The sequence below is a fragment of the Hakea prostrata genome, chromosome 10 (genome assembly GCF_041222555.1).
Source record: "Hakea prostrata isolate BN-2017 chromosome 10, UWA_Hpros_2, whole genome shotgun sequence".
Classification (NCBI taxonomy): Eukaryota; Viridiplantae; Streptophyta; class Magnoliopsida; order Proteales; family Proteaceae; genus Hakea; species Hakea prostrata.
The window spans coordinates 47,145,652-47,166,668 of NC_142609.1; the positions used below are offsets into that span (position 1 = coordinate 47,145,652).

The following is a 21,017-nucleotide window of genomic DNA, read 5'->3' on the forward strand; positions in this document are numbered from 1 at the left end:
ATTGGCTAGAAACCAGGATAGGCGTTTATAGGTTCCAACTATAACCACAACAAAAATCCCTATCCCAATTGAAGGGGGTTGGCTACATCCTTGCCTTCCAATCAGCTCTATAAGGTCATACTAGATACAAGGCCTAAGTCATACATATCCTTTCTCGCCACTTCTCTTGGGCTTATTATAGGTCTAACTCTTCTAGTTCCTTGGATTTGGATTAAATCGCTCTTTTGTATTGGGACACTTAAAGGCCTCTGATGAACATGGGCATGCCACCTAAAATGACTTTCTTGTATTTTATCATTTATGGAGATACTCGAACTGGCTCTAAAATGATCATTCTTACTTTATACTTCTTAGTTTTGCCACTCATCCATCTTAGGAACCTTATTTTTGCTATACTAAGTTTATCTATATGATGCTTCTTAACAACCCAAAACTCTACATCATACATTTACCTGGTTGTATGATAGTCCTATAGAATTTTCCTTTGAGCTTTAACGAAATACGTCAATGACACAAAGCCCGAACGTACCTCTCCACTTCATCCACCCTATTTAAATTCTTCGGGAAACATCACCCTCTATATGATCTTCTTTGTCAGTTTGTCTATGACTAACAAGTACTTAAAATAATCGCTTTGCAGAATCTCCTCATCATGTTTCACCTCCTCATTATCTGTCCAATCACAACCTATGCTACATATTAGATATTTGTCTTCGTTCTACTTAGTTTAAAACTTTTTGATTCCATGGTTTCTCTCCTCAGCTCTAGTTTGGTATTAATTTTTACTTGTGTTGTACTCATATCTACGAAAACAATATCATCCGTAGAAAACATACACCAAGGAACCTCACCTTGAATGTATTTGGTTAAATCATCCATTATAAGTGCAGATAAATATGAGCTTAAAGCTAATTTGATGTACCCAATTGTAGTTAGGAATTCACCACTTTGTCTTCGCGCTATCCTTACACTTCTTGAACCATCACATTCTTAACTATGTTCACATGTCTTCTTGAAACACTTCTCTTCCTTATCACTTGCCAAATTAACACTCTGGGATACTATCATAGGCTTCTAGGTCAATGAAGACCAGTTGAAGATCTTTCTTACACTCTTTGTACCTTTCCGCAACCACAAGTCTCCTTGTAAGGTAAATAGCTTGTATTTTGGATCATCCTGGCATAAAATGAAATTGGTTCTCCATAAGATTGGTGTCTCATCCCAAATAGGTTTCAATTACTCTCTCCAGTAACTTCATTGTATGACTTGTCAGCTTTGTGCCAGCAGTCTGGTGTGGGAGGGAATGAAGGAGGAGAAGCATAGGGATGACCAGGTGGAGGGTGTGGAAGAAGAGGTGGGCCACAAATGGTAGTCTGCTAGATGGATGAGGGTGCAGGGGAAAGGGGAGGAGGGGGGGGGGGGGGTCAGCCATCCATCTCCAACTTACAAACACATCATGGTAGTCTTAGGGTGTCCATTCATGGCATTGGAACCACTGATAGCATAACAGTCAGATTCTGCTGACCCTGTACTGGCTTTTCACGATCAAATACAATAAGGTAACCAGTCATTAAGTTCTCTACACACACCAAGTAATTCTGTTAGCAACAGTTAACCACAATGTGCTCGTAGGATGGGATATGGGTCAGGATGACTCACAAAGTGGAAAACTTTAAATGATTTTTGCATGCTACATACAGTTTTGAATTTTTAATTGCTGTCATGGTTTTCTTTGTCAGCCAAAGAATCTTAGACATTTAATACCACAGGTGGGGTGGACCTCTTCCACAGACCTGGTTGGATCAACAATTAGCTTTGCAGAAACAGGTTCTGACAAGGATGATTGAATTTGGAATGACTCCTGGTATAGTTCACATTATAGAAATATTTTTTTCTTCTTTTCTTCATGTCCTTTTTATCCTTTTATGAATTCATTAATTGTCATTCTAATATGTTCATACATTGTGTGTAATTCTTCATTCTAGCGAGTTTTTGTACTCATACCTTCATCTGTACATTTAAAATTACCTTTATCGTTTCATGCTATTTATATGGTCTCTGAATGGTTATACCCCTTTTTATGGTACGCGAAGTATATGATTCTTTCTTGTGAAGTCTCAATTCTCCGTATAAATTCCCTTCACTCTGTGTGCTATTTGCATGGTAACCCTTTGTTGTCTTCCTTTATCATATTCAGAGACTATGTGCTCTTGTTTCAGTTGTCATCCTCAACACCTAACTTTCTGCAATTTGGTTTCTCACATTGATCTGACTTTGTTAAGGAACAACGAAGACAACCAGCTTGTCAAATGTGAGGCAATTTATCTGTTGTGGAGGATCCAGATGGCTCATTATCCTCAAAGCTTAAGACCTATTCAAGTATGTCAATGATGAATAATGTTCTCTGGCTGAGGAATTTGTAATGAAAATCCATCAAATGAATCTTCTACTGCCAAGTTCTCAGCCTATGTTTTGGTACCAGATCAACTTTTGATTTGTTGCTGGAATATAATTCTCAGGTCTCACTGTGTAGCTGCTTGCTTAGAGTATTTATTAAAATTTAATAAGGAAATGATTGCTGCCCAGGGGTTGTAGCCTCTGCTAGCGCCCCCTTTCCCTCTCTCTCTCACCCCTCATCTGTAAGGACTGCCTGCATAGCCTATACAACCTGACAGAACCATCTGCCGTTTTAACGACTCAAAAGAAGTATGTGATACATTTTCTTGCATTGTTTGTCTCTGGTTATCTTGCACCTTAAGAAACAACTGCAGTCGTTGAAGAGAGTGTTGTAATGTGAGGAATTGCTCCTCTAAAAGTATATTATTCACAAGACCCCAATAGGGTATTTATAGTTACAACCTAGTTAAGCCCTATACTGAGTAGGAAAAGGAAATATAAAACAAATATAAATAAAACTCTAGACTTATTAGGAAACATAATCCTATTCTAATTAGCAATCCCCAGTCAATGTTTTCAACACTCCCCCTCAAGTTTGAGCATAGATATTTATCATGCCTAACTTGCTCTTAATGTAATTGAATATCTTCGTGCTCAAGCTCTTTGTGAGCACATCAGTCCGTTGCTCGTTTGAAGTAACAAAGGTGATATGGATCAGCCCGGTGTCAAGCTTCTCTTTGATGAAATGTTTGTCAATCTCCACATGCTTAGTCCTATCATGCTGTATTGGGTTATGAGCTATGCCGATTGCTGACTTACTATCTGAGTATTTGTATAGGAACCTCCAAATCTGTCCCAACCTCTTGAAGCAGTCCTTTAAGCTATAATACCTCACAAATGCCTTGAATAATCGCCCTAAACTCGGCCTCGGCACTGAACCGCGCAACTACAGCCTGTTTCTTGCTTCTCCAAGTCACAAGGTTACCTCTCACACATAGAAGAAAATTCGATCAAAATGGTCGAAATTTCGATCGAAATGCCTTAAAAAATCCAAATCGAAACGAAATGTAGTAGTAGGCACGAAATGTATCCATATCGTTTCGTATCGACCGAAATTTCGGTCGATACAAGTCGATATTTCGGCCCGATACCATATCGGGCTGAAACGATACTTGCGTAGGCTTTAAAATGTCCAAAATCGAGCTCATTTTCGACCTACCGTCAATTTCGACTGTTTCGAGCGATATCGCCCTGGATATTTCGACCTCTGTTTGAAATTTTTTGTGATTTCTCTTGCTTTCATCCCCTTCTACACCTAATTTCTAGTATTCCATTTCCTTCAAACACTTGATTTGCTCCTCCATTTGTGCATTTTCTCAAATCTTGTAAGGTGAGTAACCAACTTTCTCATTTTTTGATTTTTGTTTCATTTGTGCCTTAAATCATGTTAGATTGCTTCCAAATTTATATATGTTTACTTTAGAGTGTTGATCTATGAATTTGTAGTGTCAAAATAATTTTTTTATTCTTCCTACTATTTTTTTGTTATTAAAAATTATTTACTAAATTATGTATATTGTTAAAAATGTATATGTATAGTACATGTATAAGCTTCAAATGAATGTATGTGAGAGTTGAGACACCATATTGCTGTGATGGTGTTGAATTAATTTTTTTTCTTTCTGTTAATTATGTAATTTTACTGTATTTAATATATATTTAAATAATTAAAAAAATATATTTAAATATTAAAAAAAATTAATTTCTGTTTTAAATTTAAAAATAGGAGAGTATTAGTGGAAGCATGTATGCAATTTTTTGAGCATGTTGTGGATATTTTTAAGATAGTGTGTATTTTATATATTTTAAAATTATTTATATATTAAAAAATACTTATATAGTTATAAATATATTTTTTTATATATATAAAAATAGGAGGTTAATATTAGAAGCATGTATGTCATTTTTGGAGCATATTGTGGAGCTTTTCAAGATACTTAGTGTGTGTTTCTTGTATCAGGCACTCTATTTTAAAGATGTCAGACATAGCTTGGGATCATGGGAGGCCACTGACAGCTTGATAAGAGGAAGAACGAGTTTAATTACTGCAAGAAACAAATAGGAGGAGGTGGGGCCACTAGATTGAAGGTGCATCTAGCTGGTGGCAACAGGGATGTAACAGGGTGCCCAAAGGTGCCTGTAGAGGTCAAGAGGGCAATGGCCTCATATATTAGTGGTGGAAAGCAAAAGAGGAAAGAGAAGAGAACACAGAGGGATGAGTTCGAGGATGCTTGCTTAGATGACCTTCCAGATCTTGAGGGTTATGGTAGGGATGAGCCAGGAGACAGTGACCCTGATCCAGAGGCCGATCACTGAGGAGGGCGATGATGATGAGTAGGGAGCAATAGAGGATTGATGACATCAGGAGGCAACAGAGGGGTCTGGGTTGTGGGTCCTCTAGAGAGCCAGTAGGTATGGGAGGCACAGGTGGCTCCCAAGTCCCTATGAGGAGGTCTCAGAGTGTGAGGCAGGAGGCTCCTATCCCACGGGCCCCTACAAGGAGTCGAGCTTCCTCAGCACATCCTACAGATCCGGATCTTGAGATTCTTCGCAATGATCCGGCCCTATTTGCGAGGCCTGAGCATAAACAGAGAAAGTTGAAGCACTTATGGGGGAGTGTGAAGGAGAAAGTGGGGATGGCTTTCTCCAAATGGGCGCATTACCATAGTGTTCCAGCACATATAGCCCAGGGGCCCTACTATAGAGATATGATTGAGCAGATAGGCAGGGCTGGGAGTGGTGTACAGGGCCTCACTCCATATGAGATATATAATGTGTATTTGCCTAAGCATAAAGAGGACATAAATGAGTACATTAAGGGATTAAAGCCCATGTGGAATCATTATGGAGTGACTCTGATGGCTGATGGTTGGACTGGTCCTACTAGACAGTCCATCATCAATTTCATGTTGAATTGTGATGGGAGGACAATGTTCCTCAAGTCAGTAGATGCATCCGGTGAGAAGAATGATGCAAATACATTTACAAATTATTGAAGCAAGTGGTGAAGGAGGTTGGAGTGGAAAATGTAGTTCAAATTGTAACTGATAATGGCTCCAACTACAAGAAAGCTGGGTTGAAGATGCAAGAGAACTCCAGGTATCTAAAGTCTAAACATATAGTATTAATTTTCATTTGTAAATACATATATTTACATTACACATATGCATGTACACTTTATAACTTTGTATTGATGGCTTGATGCCTTGATGGATGGACAGATATAGGCTCTTTTGGACTCCCTGTGCTGCTCACTGCATTGAATTAATGTTGAAGGAGATTGGAAATGTCAAGCTTGTGAAGAATACCGTGGACTAAGCTCGACATGTTAGCTCCTTCATATATAACCACACCTATGCATTAAGGATGATGAGGGACAAGTGTCAGGGTGAGTTAGTGAGGCCAGGCATAACCAGATTTGCTACTAATTGGATAGCACTGCAGAGCTTTGAGAGTAGGAAGACTGGCCTTAGGAGTATGTTTGCATTAGAGGAGTGGTTTAACTGGGAGGGTTCTTCATCAGTGGGAGGAAGGAGAGCTCAGTTGACTATCCTTGATGAGACTTTCTGGCACAATGTGAGGATAGTGGTGAAGATGCTTGAGCCTGTGGTGAATGTGTTGAGGATGGTAGATCAGTAAAGAAAACCTACTCTACTACACATATTTGTTGCAGTAGATAGGATGAAGCAGCAAGTTGCTCAGGTCCACCCACGCGGCAACAAGAAAGTCCTTCAAATCATCAACAGTAGATAGGAGTCTATGTTGCAGCATCCATTGCATAAGGCTGGTGAGTTGTTAAGTCTAGTATTTAATTTAATTTTCATTATGTTATCACACTATTAAGCATTAACTATTCCCTTTTATGACATACTTTTTCTGACACAACATACTATTTAAATCCCAAGTAACCATTACAAGGACAATCTTGGGATGAGGCAAGATTTGATGGATGCTGTCCAAACTGTAGTAGAGAAGTTTGAACCGGAAACAACTAAACAAGCAATCATCCTTATGGAGGTGAGATAGTGATTTGAATCATTTGATATTCATAATTCGTAGTTTTATACTAAGTCATTAACCTAGTAACTACTAACTAGTTATTGTTTTTTCTCTTTATATATTAGATAAAGGCTTTTAGGGATGCCACTGGGACCTTCGGTCATGCTGTGGCCGTATCGGGACGGGAAACCGCCCCTTCGGGTAAGTTCATTCATTTATTTCATTATACATTTAATTATTATATTTTATCTTTAATTTAGTTATTTAAGTATTAAAATGACTTGGAGTCTATGTTTGTTGCAGCTGAGTGGTGGTTGCAATTTGGACGTGATTCACACCACTTAAGTATGATTGCAAGCAAAGTGCTCTCCCAGACATGTTCTGCCACTGGTTATGAGCGAAATTGGAGCACCTTCAGCCTCATTCACTCGAAGAGGCGCAACCGATTGGGTGTGAAGCGTCTAGAGGACCTTGTCTACCTACACTATAATATGAGACTGAGAGAGGATCATATTAGACAGGGGATGGATAGAGAGAGCACCAATATCGAGTTGGCCGACATATTTGAGATGGATGATGATGATAACCCAGTAGTTGACTAGATCAGGGATAGTGGAGACGGATTGCTGGATGAGGAGGGAGGTCTTCCCAATAGTCGATTGCAGAGGAAATGGGGGCTGATGTGGGGGACTTCATGGCCCAGGAGGGGAGGCCACATGCAGAGCCCGCCTGTCCCTTTGTGCCACACCCTAGTGCATCCACCCAGAGTGAGGATTTGATTTTCTGGTCTGACACTGAGGATGAGGTGACTCAGGCCTCCGACGATGACGACGATAACGACGATGGTGGTGATGATGACGGTGATGATGGAGGGGATGAGGAGGGTGTGGGACCTCGTGATCAGGATTCAGCTGATCCTAGGGACAGACCACCACCACCACCACTAGCACTACGTGAGAGTCAAGGGGGGGGGGGAGGACGACCACCGAGATTCACAAGAGAGAGTCAGTTCACCCACGTGACATAGGATTCAGACCATACTGGAGCTGCATCTCGAGGCAAAAATGTTTCCTCTACATATTCGAGGAAGGGGAAGGGGAGACATCACGGCTGGAGCACAGAGGACACGCCATCATATGGGTCCTATCGTCCATCCGATGCCGAGAGCTTGGTGGGATCTATGAGATCGATGAGCATTGATGATGCTAGAGACTCCTCCACCTTCAGAGGATCCGGATGGCATAGGCCTGCATAGTCCTCATATGATACTACTGTGGAGAGTATTGGTTCTACTGAGTCGACTTATGGTTATGGTCCTTATGGACCATATGGTGTCCCTCCTGGCTATCAGATTCAGGGTCAGGCCAGTCAGCCACGACTGGAGCCTTATGGTTATGGAGCAGCCTATGGAGCTTATGTTGTCCCTCCCATTGTCAATTATCGGAGTCAGCCACTGCGACCTTATCAGTATCCTTATCCTTCTTTTGAGAGCTAGGGGCAGGGTGCTCTTTCATTTGTTGAGCAGATCTTCCACACTATTCCACAGCCACAAGCCCCACCACCACCAGTTCCTTTGGAGATTCACAACTTCCCACCGTTAGGGAATCTTATGCATGTAGATGAGGCCACATACAGAGATGCAGTTCTTGACTATGTCCAAAACTATATGGGGCGGGGCAAACATCATGGGAGTTATATTGTCATTTGTATGGGGTGCAGACGGAAGAGGGAGACCTTGAGGCTTGATTAGAATAGACTTGTAACTTGTAAGTAATAACATTCCCGCTTCTTCTCTGATTCATGTACTATATACTTGGAATGTTGGATACTTGGATGTTACATTTTCAGTAGTTTTTTTATAAACTAGTAGTTATATAGTGTTTATTATGCTTGAAATAGCTAGTATGCAAAAATCCAAATCAATTTGAGTGCATTTGAGGTTTGAAATTGAGTTTTCAAGAATTAGGAAAAAAGTATCCAATTTCGGTCGAAATTTCGACCTTTTCCAAGGTCGAAATGTTCATTTCTATCAAATTTTTTACCTTGCTCCCACATATACACAAACCTAGAGGTAGACCTCCTATCATCTGGACATCCTGCCCAATCTGCATCTATATATGCCTCAATCTTCAAATGTCCATGAGCTAAAATTAAAATTCTTTTTCTTGGAGTAGTCTTCAAGTATCTCAAGATCCGATATACTGCATCCAAATGTGAGGAATATGGATCATGCATATACTAGCTAACAAGACTAACTGCAAATGTGATGTCAGGTCTAGTGTGAGATAGATAGATCAACTTTCCCACTAATATTTGATACCTTCTCTTGTCAACTGGTTCTCCTTCCTTTGCCTTCAAGTCTAGGTTAGGCTCAATAGGAGTCTCAGCAGGCTTACATCCTAGCATTCCAGTTTCCTCAAGAAGATCCAATGTATACTTCCTGTGGGATAGAGATACACCGCTAGTAGAATATGCCAAATCTAAACCTAGGAAATATCTTAATTTTCCCATATCTTTGATCTCAAATTCAGTTCCCAAAAAAGTCTTTAATGCTGAAATCTCATCCTCACTACTGTCTGTGATCACAATATCATCCACATATACTAAAAGTATAGTAGTGTGGCAACCATCTCTTTTAATAAACAAAGTGTGGTCTGCATTGCTTTGCTTATAGCCATTAGATATCATTGCCTTATGGAACCTTCCAAACCACGCTCTTGGAGATTGCTTCAACCCATATAAAGCCCTCTTTAACTTGCACACTTTCCTATAAGTGTCTGTAGTAGAATACCCGGGTGGTATATCCATATATACCTCTATTTGGAGTTCTCCATGCAAAAAGGCATTCTTCACATCTAATTGTTGTAAACTCCACCCTTTATTAATTGCACATGAAATAATAGTACGAACTATGCTCATCTTGGCAACAGGGGCAAATGTCTCCTAGTAGTCAACGCCATAAGTCTGAGTGAAACCTTTGGCCATCAATCTTGCCTTGTACCTTTCAACAGTCCCATCTACCTTGTACTTGATCACAAATACCCATTTGCACCCAACAGTCTGCTTTCCTATGGGCAAAGTCACCAAGTCCCATGTTTTGTTTTTTTTCTTCCAAAGCTTGCATTTCCTCATCCATAGCTTCTTTCCGGTTTGAGTGAGATAATGCCTCTTGCCAAGTGTTAGGAATAGAAGTAGAGGACAAAGAGGAAATAAAACTTTGAAATTCTGGAGATAGAGACTGACGAAATAGGAATTTGAAGTGTTTTATTTTTTTGTATATTATTCAGAACTTTACAATCAATATATACATAGTTGTTATCTATGAAATAGGAAAGAAGCTATACATGTGCCATCTACAGAATAGGAAGATATCCTATACATCTACTATCTACAGAATAGGAAAAAATATCCTACCTAGAAGATTATAATAAATGAGAAATCTATCTAGAATATAAGATTAGAATAAATGATAAATCTACCTAGAATAAAAGATTACAATATGATATACTTAGATTAAAGATACTAATAAAATATTATGATATGATTCTAAGATTTTCCACACTCCCCCTCAAGCTGGTGAATAGGCATTCTCCATTCCCAGCTTGGATATGCATTTTTAAAAGGCTGAGCTGCTCAATCCTTTAGTAAGTACATCAGCAAGTTGACTATGTGTAGACACATACGGCGTACAAATCAGTCTGCTATCTAGCTTCTCTTTGATGAAGTGTCTGTCAATCTCAATGTACTTGGTTTGATCACGTTGAACAGGGTTATGTGCTATACTGATTGCTGATTTGTTGTCATAGTAGAATCTCATTGGTCCACCCCATTCAACCTTTAGGTCTTCTAAGATAATCTTCAACCAAAGTAATTCACATATTTCTTGAGCCATTGCACGGAATTCGGCTTTTGCACTTGACCAGGCCACAACATTCTACTTCTTGCTCCTCCATGTCACAAGATTGCCACCGAGAAAGGTGCAATATCTTGTGGTTGACCTTCTATTGACTGCTGACCCTGCATAATCAGCATCAGTGTATGCTTCTAGTATCATTCCTTTATTCCTTCTAAATAAAAGGCCTCTCCCTGGTGTCCCTTTTAAATATTGTAGCACACGGTGAGCTGCATGCAAGTGAATTTCCTTTGGACTGTGCATGAATTGGCTGATTACACTAACTACATATGCTATGTCTGACCTTGTGTGAGAGAAATAGATTAGTCTTCCTACTAGTCTTTGATACATCTCTCGGTCCACAAAAACATCTTCTTCTGCATTCCCAAGTTTACTGTTGGGATCTATTGGAGTGCTTGCTGGTTTACACGCAACCATTCCTGTTTCTTTAAGGAGATTAGTGATATACTTTTGTTGAGAGATGAAAATGCCTTGTTGAGAGTGAGCAACTTCAATGCCAAGGAAGTATTTTAATCTTCTTAAAGCCTTGATCTCAAATTCCTTAGCCAAGCATTGAGTCAAATTTTGTTTCTCTTTTTCTTCATTTCCTGTCACTATTATGTCATCAACATACACAAGTCGTGCCGTGACTCCCCCTGATGATGAGTGCTTGATGAACAATGTATGGTCTCCTTGACTTTGCTTGTAACCCATACTAATCACGACTTTAGTAAATCTGCCAAACCATGCCCGCGATGACTGTTTGAGTCCATATAAGGCCTTTTTTAACTTGTATACAGTATTAGCAGCTAAATCATTCTCATAACCCGGTGGAACCTCCATGTAAATTTCTTCCTTTAGTTCACCATGCAAGAATGCATTTTTAACATCAAACTGTTGCAAGTCCTAACCATAATTTGCCGCCAAGGATAGTAAGATTCTGACAGTAGTCATTTTTGCAACTGGAGCAAATGTTTCAAGGTAGTCAATCCCGTAAGTTTGGGTGTAGCCCTTGGCTACCAATCTTGCTTTGTACCTTTCTAAAGATCCATCTGCTCGATACTTCAATGTATAGACCCATTTGCACCCCACAGGTTTCTTCCCTTCTGGTAACCTTACAAGTTCCCAGGTTCCATTGCTTTCTAATGCTTCCACTCCTTATTGGATAAAGCCTCAGATAAGTTGTTAGGGATGGCAATGGTGTTTAAACTTACCAGAAAGGTTCTATGAGATGGGGGAAAATGTTTAAAGGACAAGAATTGGGCAAGAGGGTACATAGGTTTCGTTGTGCATTCTCTAGTGCCATTCCTAATGGCAATAGGAAGGTCTAGTTCATTACTATCTGTGGGCACATCAGATTCGGTTTGTAGTGAAGGATTAGTCATTTGTACCTCATTTCTAGAATTTGGATTTGAGTCTTGAACTTGTACTGATTCTGGAACAAGATTCTTCTTTCTTGAGAACACCTTTCCTTTGCCAAATCTCACATGCTCAATATTAGAAATAGGCTCTTTCATTTCAAAGTTTGACATATGTTCATGTTGTTCACAGTTTGACATAGGTGAGTCTGACACAAGTTTAGGTTGTTCACAGTTTGACTTAGGTGACATAGTGAAGTATTTGGGAGTGAACTCTAAATCAAGTAAGGAATTCCCATTCTTATCTTCCATTATTGAAATCTCCCCCTGAAGATGAGATGTGGAAAAATAAGACTTATGTTCATGAAAAGTGACATTAATGGAAACATAGAACCTTTTTTAAGGAGGGTGATAGAACTTATAGCCCTTTTGAGTGGAGGAATATCCTATAAATAAACATTTGAGTGCTCTAGGATCTAATTTACCCCGATGTGGTCCATGAATATGAACAAATGAGACACACCCAAAAATTCGAGGAACAAGGTTATTTGTCATTTGTAGGTTTGGGTAGAACTGGGAAAGGACATCCATTGGACTCTTGAATCCTAAGACTCTCGAAGGCAGCCGATTTATGAGATGAGTTGCTGTGAGGACTGCTTCCCCCCAAAATGACTTAGGCACATTGTTTTGGAATTGGGAGGCTTTAGTTACATAAAAAAGGTGGCCATTTTTCCGTTCAGCTACTCTGTTTTGTTGTAGGGTATCAACGCACGATGACTCATGTATAATTCCCTCCCTTTGAAAGAATGGAGTTAGAATTTGATTGAAATAGTCTCTGGCATTATCAGATCTAAATCTTTTTATACTAACTCCAAATTGGTTTTTAACCATGGAATGGAAGTTGGGAAGAACACAACTAATGTCGGATTTGTTTTTGAGTAGAAAAATCCATGAGACACGAGTGCAATCATCAATGAATGACACGAACCACCTAGCCCCAGACACATTAGGAACTCTAGAAGGACCCCAAATATCACTATGAATGAGATAAAAGGGGATGGAACTTCTTTTCTTGCTTAAAGGAAGTGGTATACGCTTGTGTTTAGCAAGCTCACACACATCACAATGAAACTCATCAACATGTATGCCTTGAAACAAAGAAGGAAACAAAAGACTGATTACCCTAAAGGAAGGATGTCCAAGTCTGTGATGGTAAAGCTAGATTTTTTCTTTATTGGTTTGAGAAGGACTACCATTAGTAGCATGTGATTGGCTTGGTGCGTCAAGGTAGTAGAGTCCATCCCTTTCTCTAGCATGTCCAATTGTCCTCCCCGAATCCTTGTCGTGAAATACAGAATGACTATGGTGAAAGACTACATTACAATGTAAATTTTGCGTGAGTTTCTTCACAGAAACGAGATTTGTAGACAGTCTAGGAACATATAGGACATTTTTCAAGGTGAGGGAGGAGTTGAGCTCAATATTTCTAGTTCCAGCCACAGTAGTTAACGAGCCATCAGCAGTAGCTATCTTCCTACTACTTGGACAAGGAGAATATGTGGTGAAAAGATTTGGTGAGTGTGTCATGTGGTCAGTTGCACCTGAATCTATGATCCAGGGGCTTGAAAGAGAATTACTAGAGACATTTAATCCAATAGAAAGTGGAAACTCACCTGAATATGCCAAAGAACATGTACCTGGTTTTATGTTAAGGTTGATCAAAAGAGTTTTTACACATTCTATATCCTCCTGATTAAGGCTAGCAACCTCTTTATTAGTGGCTTTAGGTTGCTATGCAGATGTAACATGCGCCTAACTATTATTTCCATATTGCTCTCCTTTGTGCCCCCACTCTCGGCTAGGAGGTTTACCATGAAGTTTCCAGCATCTTTCCTGTGTGTGACGAGCTTTCTTGCAGTAGGTACACCATAGATTGTCTCTGTTTTGTTGTTTGGATTGCCCAGTTTTTCCACTTTCAGCAGAAAATGCCTTGTCGATTGTGGGAGTTGAATGCTCTCCTCCTTGAGATACCATTGCTGAACTATCAACACTTGTAGGCTCTAACATCAGTCCTCTTCTGCTCTCTTCCCTTAAACCAATGCTACAACTTCGTTGAAACACAGCACATCTGGTTTTCCAAGAATCTGAACCCTTATTTGGTTAGTGACTTAGTTGTTTAGGATATGCAAATGTAATGAAGATTTTAAAGTATAAAACATAAAGTAAGTTCAACTATTTATACTTGCCAAAGAGTTCAAGAAAATTGTATCCGAAGACTTTGTTAGAAAACAAGCTTTAAACAATCAAAATAGCAATTGAACTTGAACAGAGAAAAGAGAGAAGAAAAAGAAGAAAAGAGAGATGAAGAACCAGTAGAAAAGACCTGTGATTCTTAGCTAAAGAGTCTAGAATCATAGAGCACTTTTATTTATAGCTTCTAATGAATCTAATACAACTTGAGAGATGTTAATTTGAGAAAGAATAGGGTGAGGAATGAGAGAGAGGAGAGGATGGAAGCCACGACTTAGTTGTGGAGGCTCTAATCTTTCTTATGAGCACTCCTCAAAGTAACTTTACTATTTATAGGTTAATTTACAAGTCTATTCTATATATGAAAGCATAAACCAATTTCAATTGGTATAAAACTCTTCATTCCTACCACTATTTCCTATCGAGAGTTAGAGCAAAGCACTAACTCTCGATGGATCAATCCTTTCCTAAATTGCCCTTTTCTAACACTCCCCTTCAAGCTGGAGCATATATATTACTCATGCCCAACTTGTTACAAATATAGGTAACCCTTGTATTCCCTAGAGCTTTGGTGAACAAATCTGCGAGTTGTTCTCCAGTCCTCACATGCTTGGGGGATATTATGCCTTGTAGTAACTTCTCATGAACAAAGTGGCAATCTACTTCGATATGCTTGGTACGGTCATGAAAAACTGAATTTGATGCTATATGAACCGCAGCTTGATTATCACACCATAATTTCATTGGTGTGTCATCAATAATTCCTAATTCCTGGAGTAATTGTTTTATCCATACCATCTCGCATGTTACCTGTGCCATAGCACGATACTCAGATTCTGGGCTTGATCTTGCTACCACAGTTTGTTTCTTACTCTTCCATGATACAAGATTTCCTCCAATGAATGTGCAGTAGCCTGTAGTTGATCTTCTATCAATAGGTGATCCAGCCCAATCCGCATCGGGAGAATCCTTCGCATTTCTATGTCCATGATTAGTGTAAAGAAGCCCTTGTCCTGGTGCTTTCTTAAGATACCTCATAATTCGTATAACTGCATCCCAGTGTGATGTTCATGGGGCAGACAAAAATTGACTCACAACACTGACAGGAAAGGCAATGTCAGGTCTAGTCACAGTTAGATAATTCAGCTTCCCAACAAGCCTTCTGTACTTCTCTGAATCATCAAGAATGGTTCCATCTTCTGGCATTAACTTTAAGTTACATTCCATGGGAGTGTCTATGGGTTTTGATCCCAACATTCCCTGTTTTGAAAAGCAAATCCAGTACATACTTCTGTTGAGATAAGAAGATGCCCTTTGTTGATTGGGCAACTTCAACTCCTAGAAAATACTTTAACTTGCCCAAGTCTTTGGTCTTAAATTTCTCTTGTAAATAGGTCTTTAACCTATCAATTCCTGAATTGTCATCTCCTGTAATGACAATATCATCAACATAAACTACAAGAAAGATCTTGCCTGCATCAGAGTTTTTAAAGAATACAGAGTGATCACTTTCACAACGAGTCATCCCAAATTCTATTACAACAGTAATGAATCGTCCAAACCATGCTCGAGGTGACTGCTTGAGACCATATAATGATTTGCGGAGGCGACAAACCTTATTCTTCTCCCCCTGAGCAACAAACCCAGGTGGTTGCTCCATATACACTTCCTCATGTAAATCTCCATGAAGGAAGGCATTCTTCACATCCAACTGAAACAAGGGCCACTTGTATGTGGCGGCAAGAGAGATTAAAATACGGATGGAAGTAAGCTTGGCAACAGGCGAAAAAGTATCAACATAATCTATGCCATAAACTTGAGCATAGCCCTTGGCAACAAGACGAGCTTTCAGGCGAGCTAAAGAACCATCAGGATTAACTTTCACAGTGAATATCCACCTACAACCAATAGCTGTCTTTCCTGAGGGTAAAGGCACAAGATCCCAAGTCTGATTGTCTTCTAAGGCTTGTAATTCTTCGTTCATTGCATTGACCCACCCAGGATTAGACAAGGCTTCAAGAACATTCTTAGGAATAGGATAAGTCTCAATAGTAGATAGAGCAGTAGAGAACCCAGGTGATAAAGTAGAATATGAAATAAAGTTAGAGATGGGATACTGAACACAAGAACGAGTACCCTTCCGAAGAGCAATGGGAATATCAAGGTCAGATTTGGCAGGAACGTCCTCAGGATCAACAGACGAAGTCGGCACAGAGGTAGAGACCGTAGGTGCAGAGGGGGGAGCCGGTGGTTTTGGCCGGCGCATGTACACTTTGGTGATGTCTAGCAGAGGTGGAGGGGAAGGAACTGTACCCTGTGGAGACACACTTTGAAAAATACATAGATCATCATTTAGGTCAGTTAAACTATGAGATTCAGTGAAAAAAGGAGTTGACTCAAAAAATGACACATCTGCAGTAATAAAATATCTTCGTAAGTCTGAAGAATAACAACGATATCCCTTTTGGGTGCGAGAGTACCCCACAAAAATACACTTAAGTGCATGAGGATCAAGTTTAGAGATCCCTGGGCGATGATTACGAATGTAACACACACAACCAAATACGCGAGGAGGCAAAGTAAATAAGGGAGATGAAGGAAATAAGAGAGAATGAGGAATGCCACCGTTTAAGACAAATGAAGGCATCCTGTTAATAAGATAACAAGCAGTCGAAACTGCATCAGCCCAAAAGGATTTAGGAACCTTCATCTCAAATAAGAGAGAACGGGTGACCTCCAATAAGTGTCTATTTTTTCTTTCTGCAACCCCATTTTGTTGAGGAGTGTCGACACATGAGGATTGGTGAAGAATCCCATTAGAAGCCATAAATTTACAAAAAGGATCAGAGAAATATTCTTTGGCATTATCACTACGAAAAGCACGAATAGGAACACCAAATTGAGTACGAATTTCAATAACAAAATTGCAAAATATGTCAAATAATTCTGAGCGATTTTTCATTAAGTAAAGCCAAGTGACTCTTGAAAAATCATCCACAAATGTAATTAAGTATCTGAACCCTGAAGTAGAACTAGCAGGACAGGGTCCCCACACATCAGAATGAACTAGAGAGAAAGGGTGGTCTGATCTGGTATTTATACGAGGAAAACTCACATGATGAAGTTTTCCAAATTGACAAGACTCACAATCCAATTTTGACAGAGAATGAAAATTTTTATCTACCAATTTTAGGGTTTCCAGAGAGGGATGCCCCAACCGACAATGTATTTGATGGGGGATGGAAATACTAGAACAAGCAGTAGAGGATATCTCCTCGAATAGATACAACCCCCGAGACATACGGCCTCTACCAAGCATCTTCTTCTTCGTAAGATCCTGAAATAAACAATATCCAGGAAAGAATTTCACCAAACAATTATTAGTGGAGGTAAATTTATGAACGGATAATAGGTTAAATGGCAAATTAGGTACGTAAAGAACTAAGGGTAGAGTAATGGATGGAGTGAGTTGAATTGTACCCACTCCTTTAACATTGATATGAGAGCCATCAACAAGTGTAACCAAAGAGGATGATGGAACAAAAGAGGAAAATATACCTGTAGCTCCGGTCATATGATCAGAAGCTCCTGAATCGATGATCCATGGGTGAGATGTGGTTGAAAGGCAAGCAGTAGCATTACCTGTCCGAACAACGGTGGCAGTTGCTGATTGTGGTTGAGTGGCCTGAAATTGAGTGAAACGAATATAATCTTCCTCAGTCATCCTTACAGTCTTACCCTCAGGATGAACTTTAGTAGTTGTAGACGTTGATTCAGAAGTGATAATTGCATTTGCCATGTGTGGGGGCTTCCCATGAAGCTTCCAACAGTATCGTTGAACATGTCCTAGACGACCACAATGATGACAAGTCTTAACTTGTCCTGGGCTGTTAGTAGAGTTGTGTGAACTTGGATATTTTCCAGTATTATTTCTTCGAGTTCGTCCTATATTCTGTCCACCATAAGTGCCTCGAGAAACTGTTGCCAAAGCTGAATTTTCTGTAGAGTTATTGGTACTCTCCCTTGCAACACGAAGAACTCTTGAAAATGTGTCAGCTAATGTGGGTACATGATCACTACCAAGAATCTGTGTTCTAACTGCCTCAAACTCTTTTCCAAGACCTCCCAATAAACCCATAACAACTAATTGTTCTCTTTGATTTTGCATAGTTTTGACATCAGAGGAGATAGGTAGAATAGAGTTTAGTTCTTCATACATTCTTTTAAAATCTGCAAAATATTGGGTAATATCTCTGCCTTTTCTATCTACTCGATAAAATTCCTGGGACAATTCGTAGATTCTAGCTAGATTATCCTGACCAGAATACAACACATTCAAATACTCCCATAATTCCTTCACAGTTTGTAAGTGAGTAACCAAATCTATAATATTATCGGCCAATGAATTAAACATCTGCCCAAGTATTCGTGCATCAACAGTTGCTCAAGTATCATCATCTATGGGTACAGTCTTAGTCAAATGATCTATCTCGTCCCCTGTCCAAGGAAGAACAATTTTAACTATAGCCCTCCATTGGTGGAAATTTGATCCACCCTCCAATTTCTTCTCAGTTAACCGGTGAGAGGATGAAGAAATAATTTCAGTCATAGTATTTTTACTTGAAGTTTCTCCCATATTCAAACAATTTTAAAATCAAATCCCAAAAAATCAGAATCAGAAATCAGAAACCAGAATCAAAGAACCAGAAACCAGAATCAAAATATTCTCATAAACATAAATAAACCAGTTGGACCACTTTGAACCAACTTAAAGTCAAACCAAACCAGTAAACCGAGTCATAAAAAAAAATCGATCCCTGCTCTTCTATCGATCGTTGCTCTCAGACACTGAGAGAAGTCGCTGTTCTCTCTCGATCGATCTCTCTCACTCTCTCTTTCTGAACTTCAACCCACAGCAAGAACCCGAGTCATAAAAGATCGATCGCTGCTCTCATCGATCGATCTCTCTCACTCTCTCTTTTTGAACTTCAACCGACAGCAAGACTGCGATTGATTTCTCTCACTCGATCGATCTCTCTTACTTTCTCTTTCTAAGACAATCGATCGCAGGTAGGATCGATTTCTCTTACTGGATCGATCTCTCTCACTCTCTCTTTTTGAACTTCAACTTGTTTCCCACCCATAGCAAGAACAAGCAGATCCGACAGACATTCTCAGCCTCAAATCATAAAACTAAAAGATCTTAGTAAATCAAAGTTTATTCGTACCTGAAAAATGCAGATTCGACATCAATTGTGGACAAGATCTTCAACGAAGACAAGCTGCATGTGGAGCGTAAGGTGCTGCATCCCTTTAATTGCTGGAAACGATCCTCACACCAGGTACAATTTCTTTCCTTTCTATAGAATCAATTGTTAGCCCTGATACCATGTTAATTTGAGAAAGAATAGGGTGAGGAATGAGAGAGAGGAGAGGATGGGAGCCACGACTTAGTTGTGGAGGCTCTAATCTTTCTTATGAGCACTCCTCAAAGTAACTTTACTATTTATAGGTTAATTTACAAGTCTATTCTATGTAGGAAAGCATAAACCAATTTCAATTGGTATAAAACTCTTCATTCCTACCACTATTTCCTATCGAGAGTTAGAGCAAAGCACTAATTCTCAATGGATCAATCCTTTCCTAAATTGCCCTTTTCTAACAAGAGACAAGTAATTGTCCTCTAGAAAAAGGAAACACAATATTACAGTTTTAGTAACTTCCTAACTCCTAAAATAGAAAGTTCTGAAAATAGAAACTACCACCAAAATAGAAACTATGCTTTCTAAAAACACCCAAAACTTATGTAGCAAGACTCCCACATTAGAAATAGAAAATATAATAAAAACAATAGCATAATACTGTTCACGTGAACAGTAACGTGAACAGTAAAAGCTGTTTTTACTGTTCACGTGAATAGTAAGTATACTTCAACAGACTTAAAGAAAATTGTCTTGCCATTATAGCTTACCATGAAGTTCATGATGGACTGTCTAGTAGGCCTATTCCATCCATCAATGATAATAGTCACCCGTAGTCTCCCACCATGGCTTTCCGCTTTTGTGTCTGACTATACTCCTTCACTCCTCCTTTTACTTGGGTAATTACGCATTCGTCAACATCCATGGTGTGGTTCCTTTTCTTCTTGGCCTAGCCCTTCCAGCTGCATCAAGCGTAGCCTGACAATATGTCACCCAGGCTACATTAAGGGTTTTTTTTTTTTTTAATAAATAAAGAATATCATTGCCAAAGACCCTAGAGAAGGGAAGGGAGAGTATACACGAAGAGAAGAAAAGAACCTAGGCCCCAAGAACAACTAGATGTTACTGAAGAACATAAATTTGCTGATGGCATCCCTTGTCTGATCTTCTTTACTACCACACATTTGAGTGATGGTTGGTTGGTATTAGTCTTGTTGAAGTACCAGATATGTGAATGGTACTCTCATGTATGTTAAGCCTTCCCTATGTCTAGTCTTTCTCCTCCTCTCATCTCCTTGCTTAAATGCAGTTACAGCCGAGCCACATCAACCTACTTTTCTTGTTTGTTCATACTGCTTCACATTTTCAGGGTGCAAGGATTGTCTACTTGCAGCAAAAGTAGCCTATTTGTTTCTCCACTTGACCTGGGATTCTTCCCCAAGACTTCGTCTTGATCTCTCATCCTCCACCTCTGTAGGCTGCCTTTGTAACACAGCCTCATCAAACCCTTTGTTGTCCTTTCCTTTCTTCCTTCTTCAATCTCCTTCCTTTCAAGTTGTGCATGATAGGTTGTTGCACTTCACAAGGAAGCTTTGGACACTTGGCCACATCTTTGTATCTCCTCCAAGTGTTGTTGCTTCAAGTTCAATCTAGTTGCACCCCAGAATTTAGCACTTACTCATAATACTGACAATTTGACTTCTTTTTCTCAGCAGTTATAGAATCTCCATCTTGCCGTGCAATCTCACCATTGCCACATTCCGCCATTTAAATTAATACATAATTGCATATCGTCAAACACTAGTCATTAGAATCTATTGAAGTTCATAATCAAAGTGTATACGTAAAGTATTCACATAT

General features: G+C 39.4%; 1 protein-coding gene across 2 annotated transcripts in view; it reads left to right on the forward strand.

Moving 5' to 3' along the window:
• Positions 1 to 21,017, forward strand: part of CYL1 (alpha-N-acetylglucosaminidase family / NAGLU family) — a 60,172-nt gene that overhangs the window by 13,903 nt on the left and 25,252 nt on the right. For both annotated transcript variants that reach the window (XM_089136850.1, XM_089136849.1), the window contains exon 6: positions 1,770 to 1,864. In XM_089136850.1, the coding sequence (XP_088992976.1) occupies positions 1,770 to 1,864 (95 nt within the window). The remainder of the gene's footprint in view (positions 1 to 1,769; positions 1,865 to 21,017) is intronic.